Raw genomic sequence first — 6,000 nt, 5'->3', positions numbered from 1 at the left:
GAGAGGGGAGGGGGACAGAGGAGGGGAGGGGAGGGGGACAGAGGAGGGGAGGGGAGGGGGACAGAGGAGGGGATGGGAGGGGAGGGGGACAGAGGAGGGGAGGGGAGGGGAGGGGGACAGAGGAGGGGAGGGGAGGGGGAGAGGGGGAGGGGAGAGGGGAGGGGAGAGGGGAGGGGAGGGGGAGGGGAGGGGGAGAGGGGAGGGGAGAGGGGAGGGGAGGGGGAGGGGAGGGGGAGGGGAGGGGGAGAGGGGAGGGGAGAGGGGAGGGGGAGAGGGAGAGGGGAGGGGAGGGGAGGGGGAGAGGGGAGGGGAGGGGAGGGGGAGAGGGGAGGGGAGGGGGAGAGGGGAGGGGAGAGGGGAGGGGAGAGGGGAGGGGAGGGGGAGAGGGGAGGGGAGGGGAGGGGGAGAGGGGAGGGGAGGGGGAGAGGGGAGGGGAGAGGGGAGGGGAGAGGGGAGGGGAGGGGGAGAGGGGAGGGGAGGGGAGGGGGAGAGGGGAGGGGAGGGGAGGGGGAGAGGGGAGGGGAGGGGGAGAGGGGAGGGGAGGGGAGAGGGGAGGGGAGGGGGAGAGGGGAGGGGAGGGGAGGGGGAGAGGGGAGGGGAGGGGAGGGGGAGAGGGGAGGGGAGGGGAGAGGGGAGGGGAGGGGGACAGAGGAGGGGAGGGGAGGGGAGGGGGACAGAGGAGGGGAGGGGAGGGGAGGGGGACAGAGGAGGGGAGGGGGACAGGGGAGGGGGACAGAGGAGGGGAGGGGGAGAGGGGAGGGGGAGAGAGGAGGGGAGGGGGAGAGGGGAGGGGGACAGAGGACGGGAGGGGAGGGGTGATTCACATCCCATCATCCCCGCCACCAGCCACCCCCTCCCTCCCTCCCTCCCGCTAAAGCCCCCACCTCACCCTCGCCCTCGGCCCACCCTCGGCCCACCCTCGGCCCACCCTCGGCCCACCCTCGGCCCACCCTCGGCTCACCCTCGGCCCACCCTCGGCCCACCCTCGGCTCACCCTCGGCCCACCCTCGGCCCACCTAGATGGCCTTCTGCTGCTCCCCTGCTGGGCTGGGCTGGTTGGAGGGGGAGGAGGAGGAGGAGGAGGAGGAGGGGGTGGAGGAGGGGGAGGAGGAGGAGGAGGGGGTGGAGGGGGAGGGGGAGGGGGAGGGGAGGGGAGGGGGGCAGCCGTTGTTGAGGTGCTCCTGGGGGAGGGTTTTCGAGCGGGACCCCCGGAAGAGGCGGAACGCCCCTCGGCAGATGAGGGAGAACCAGTAGAGCTGGGGGGCCATGAGGAGGAGGGCGCCCAGGTTGCAGTGGGCAGGGAGCTGCAGCGGCACGCGGTGCAGGGGCAGGTCCAGCTCCTGGCCGTACACCCAGTACATGTAAGGGAAAAGCAGGATCCGACACGCAAAGAAGCTCAGCAGCATCATCACCCCATTGACCTTGTGTAGGAAGGTGTGCTGCTGCCTGTACTGCGGGGGGGGGGGAGAGAGAGAGAGAGAGAGAGAGAGAGAGAGGGGGTTAGAGAGAGAGGCTTTACCCTGTGTATCCCCCTCCCCACCCTCCCCCTCCCACTCCCCTCCCCTCCCCACCCCACCCCACCCCACCCCTCCTTAGGGGGAGAGTTCCAGGATTTTGTCCCCCGTGTGTGGTGTAGGTACACCCACGGCGCTGTTAGGGAGGGAGTTCCAGGATTTTGTCCCCCGTGTGTGGTGTAGGTACACCCACGGCGCTGTTAGGGAGGGAGTTCCAGGATTTTGTCCTGTGTGGTGTAGGTACACCCACGGCGCTGTTAGGGAGGGAGTTCCAGGATTTTGTCCCCCGTGTGTGGTGCGGGTACACCCACGGCGCTGTTAGGGAGGGAGTTCCAGGATTTTGTCCCCGTGTGTGGTGTAGGTACACCCACGGCACTGTTAGGGAGGGAGTTCCAGGATTTTGTCCCCCGTGTGTGGTGTAGGTACACCCACGGCGCTGTTAGGGAGGGAGTTCCAGGATTTTGTCCCCCGTGTGTGGTGTAGGTACACCCACGGCGCTGTTAGGGAGGGAGTTCCAGGATTTTGTCCCCCGTGTGTGGTGTAGGTACACCCACGGCGCTGTTAGGGAGGGAGTTCCAGGATTTTGTCCCGTGTGGTGTAGGTACACCCACGGCGCTGTTAGGGAGGGAGTTCCAGGATTTTGTCCCGTGTGGTGTAGGTACACCCACGGCGCTGTTAGGGAGGGAGTTCCAGGATTTTGTCCCGTGTGGTGTAGGTACACCCACGGCGCTGTTAGGGAGGGAGTTCCAGGATTTTGTCCCCCGTGTGTGGTGTAGGTACACCCACGGCGCTGTTAGGGAGGGAGTTCCAGGATTTTGTCCCCGTGTGTGGCGTAGGTACACCCACGGCGCTGTTAGGGAGGGAGTTCCAGGATTTTGTCCCCGTGTGTGGTGCGGGTACACCCACGGCACTGTTAGGGAGGGAGTTCCAGGATTTTGTCCCCCGTGTGTGGTGTAGGTACACCCACGGCGCTGTTAGGGAGGGAGTTCCAGGATTTTGTCCCCCGTGTGTGGTGTAGGTACACCCACGGCGCTGTTAGGGAGGGAGTTCCAGGATTTTGTCCCCCGTGTGTGGTGTAGGTACACCCACGGCGCTGTTAGGGAGGGAGTTCCAGGATTTTGTCCCCCGTGTGTGGTGTAGGTACACCCACGGCGCTGTTAGGGAGGGAGTTCCAGGATTTTGTCCCCCGTGTGTGGTGCGGGTACACCCACGGCGCTGTTAGGGAGGGAGTTCCAGGATTTTGTCCCCCGTGTGTGGTGCGGGTACACCCACGGCGCTGTTAGGGAGGGAGTTCCAGGATTTTGACCCCAGCGACAGTGAAGGAACGGCCGATATATTTCCAAGTCGGGATGGTGAGGGGCTCGGAGGGGAACTTCCAGGTGCTGGGTGTTCCCCATGTGTCTGCTGCCCTCGTCCTTCTAGACGGTAGAGGACGTGGGTTTGGGCGGCGCTGTCGAAGGAGCCTCAGCGAGTTGCTGCAGTGCATCTTGTAGATGGTACACACGCCGCTGCCCCTGTGCGTCGGTGGGTGGAGGGAGTGAGTGTTGGTGGATGGGGCTGATCAAGCGGGGTGGGGGGCTGCTTTGTCCTGGACGGTGTCGAGCCACAATATGTGGTCCACGAGGCAGGGATGGATGATCAGGGGGGTGAGTGTGCCCTGGGTTAGGGGGATGGGTCAGGTCTCTGAAAGCCGAAGATCGGACTTACCTGGATTAACACCTTCCCCAAGCAGACAAAGGGGGTGCTGACCTCTGCCAGAAACATACAACCCACAAAGAAATCTCCACGCCCATTCCGAAGGAACTGGGAAAGAAAAAACAGAGGAGAGAGGGAGGCGGAGAGAGAGAGAGAGAGAGGAGAGGGTGAGAGAGGGATGGAGGGAGTGATAGAGAGAGAGGAGAGAGAGAGAGAGAAACAGAGGGGGAGGCAGGGAAAGAGAGAGGGAGGGGGAGAGAGAGAGAGAGAGGGGGGGAGGCAGAGGGAGAGAGAGAGGGAGGAGAGGGTGAGAGAGGGATGGAGGGAGTGATAGAGAGAGAGGAGAGAGAGAGAGAAACAGAGGGGGAGGCAGGGAAAGAGAGAGGGAGGGGGAGAGAGAGAGAGAGAGGGGGGGAGGCGGAGGGAGAGAGAGAGGGAGGAGAGGGTGAGAGAGGGATGGAGGGAGTGATAGAGAGAGAGGAGAGAGAGAGAGAAACAGAGGGGGAGGCAGGGAAAGAGAGAGAGAGGGGGAGAGAGGGAGGGGGAGAGAGGGAGGGGGAGAGAGGGAGGGTGGGAGGGAGAGAGAGTGAGGGGGAGTGGGGAGCGAGGGAGTGGGGAGGGGGAGAGACGCAGGGGGAGGTGGAGGGAGGGAGGGGGAGAGCAAGAGAGAGGGGGAGAGCGAGAGGGGCAGGGGGAGAGAGAGGGAGGGGGAAAGAGAGGGAGGGGAGAGAGGGAGGGAAGGATAGGGGGAGGGGAGAGGGAAGGGGAGAGAGAGCGGGGGGAGAGACGGAGAATGTTAGTGAAGCTTGTCCGGGGAGGGGGTTGAAAGCTGGGCAGGACGGAGATTAATAACGCTCTCCCACACTCCCACCTCAACAATAACACCAGACACGGCCCAGCTCTCAGCTCATCGACTGCCGAAACCCTCGCCCACACCTTCACTCCCTCCAAACTCGACTATCCCGGCCACTATCTCGGCCGCTCTCCCACACCCCCGTGTCCAAACTCACACCGAGCACCTCTCCCACCTCACCCCCTGTATCTCGCTGACCCCACGCTGACTCCCTGTCCGGCTACCCCTCCATTTTCACATTCACACCCTCGTTTTCAAATCCCCTCCATAGAACTCACTCCCCCGTCCCTATCCCTGTAACCTCCTCCAGCCCCTACACCCCTCCCTATCTCTGTAACCTCCTCCAGCCCCCTATACCCCTCCCTATCTCTGTAACCTCCTCCAGCCCCCTACACCCCTCCCTATCTCTGTAACCTCCTCCAGCCCCTACACCCCTCCCTATCTCTGTAACCTCCTCCAGCCCCTACACCCCTCCCTATCTCTGTAACCTCCTCCAGCCCCCTATACCCCTCCCTATCTCTGTAACCTCCTCCAGCCCCCTATACCCCTCCCTATCTCTGTAACCTCCTCCAGCCCCTACACCCCTCCCTATCTCTGTAACCTCCTCCAGTCCCTACACCCCTCCCTATCTCTGTAACCTCCTCCAGTCCCTACACCCCTCCCTATCTCTGTAACCTCCTCCAGTCCCTACACCCCTCCCTATCTCTGTAACCTCCTCCAGTCCCTACACCCCTCCCTATCTCTGTAACCTCCTCCAGTCCCTACACCCCTCCCTATCTCTGTAACCTCCTCCAGCCCCTACACCCCTCCCTATCTCTGTAACCTCCTCCAGCCCCAACACCTCTCCCTATCTCTGTAACCTCCTCCAGCCCCTACACCCCTCCCTATCTCTGTAACCTCCTCCAGCCCCTACACCCCTCCCTATCTCTGTAACCTCCTCCAGCCCCTACACCCCTCCCTATCTCTGTAACCTCCTCCAGCCCCTACACCCCTCTCTATCTCTGTAACCTCCTCCAGCCCCAACACCCCTCCCTATCTCTGTAACCTCCTCCAGCCCCAACACCCCTCCCTATCTCTGTAACCTCCTCCAGCCCCTACACCCCTCCCTATCTCTGTAACCTCCTCCAGCCCCTACACCCCTCCCTATCTCTGTAACCTCCTCCAGCCCCTACACCCCTCCCTATCTCTGTAACCTCCTCCAGCCCCTACACCCCTCCCTATCTCTGTAACCTCCTCCAGCCCCTACACCCCTCCCTATCTCTGTAACCTCCTCCAGCCCCTACACCCCTATCTCTGTAACCTCCTCCAACCCCTGCACACCTCCTTATCTCTGTAACCGCCTCCAGCCCCTACACCCCTCCCTATCTCTGTAACCTCCTCCAGCCCCTACACCCCTCCCTATCTCTGTAACCTCCTCCAGCCCCTACACCCCTCCCTATCTCTGTAACCTCCTCCAGCCCCTACACCCCTATCTCTGTAACCTCCTCCAACCCCTGCACACCTCCTTATCTCTGTAACCGCCTCCAGCCCCTACACACCTCCCTGTCTCCGTAACCTCCTCCAGCCCCCTACACCCTTCCCGATCTCTGTAACCTCCTCCAGCCCCTACACCTCTAACTATCTATGTAACCTCCTCCAACCCTCCCTATCTCTGTAACCTCCTCCAGCCCCTACACCCCTCCCTATCTCTGTAACCTCCTCCAGCCCCCTACACCCTTCCCTATCTGTGTAACCTCCTCCAGCCCCTACACCCCTCCCTATCTTTGTATCCTACTTCAGCCCTTACACCCCTCCCTATCTCTGTAACTTCCTCCAGCCCCTACAACCCTCCCTATCTCTGTAACCTCCTCCAGCCCCTACACCCCTCCCTATCTCTGTAACCTCCTCAAGCCCCTACCCCCCTCCCAACTCTGTAACCTCCTCCAGCCCCTACAACCC

At 62.8% G+C, this 6,000-nt stretch overlaps 1 protein-coding gene across 1 annotated transcript in view; it reads right to left on the bottom strand.

Moving 5' to 3' along the window:
* Positions 1-1,206: 1,206 nt before the first annotated feature.
* LOC121275188 (ceramide synthase-like) overlaps positions 1,207-6,000 on the bottom strand; it is a gene marked incomplete at its 3' end in the record, with an annotated part of 97,648 nt that continues 92,854 nt past the window's right edge. The window contains exons 3-4 of the mRNA XM_041182607.1: positions 3,222-3,317; positions 1,207-1,451 (exon numbers count right to left, since the gene is read on the bottom strand). Coding sequence (XP_041038541.1) covers positions 1,207-1,451; positions 3,222-3,317 — 341 coding nt within the window. The remainder of the gene's footprint in view (positions 1,452-3,221; positions 3,318-6,000) is intronic.

Source organism: Carcharodon carcharias, unplaced genomic scaffold (genome assembly GCF_017639515.1).
Source record: "Carcharodon carcharias isolate sCarCar2 unplaced genomic scaffold, sCarCar2.pri scaffold_744_ctg1, whole genome shotgun sequence".
Taxonomy (NCBI): domain Eukaryota; kingdom Metazoa; phylum Chordata; class Chondrichthyes; order Lamniformes; family Lamnidae; genus Carcharodon; species Carcharodon carcharias.
This window is presented reverse-complemented; position numbering and strand designations above follow the sequence as displayed.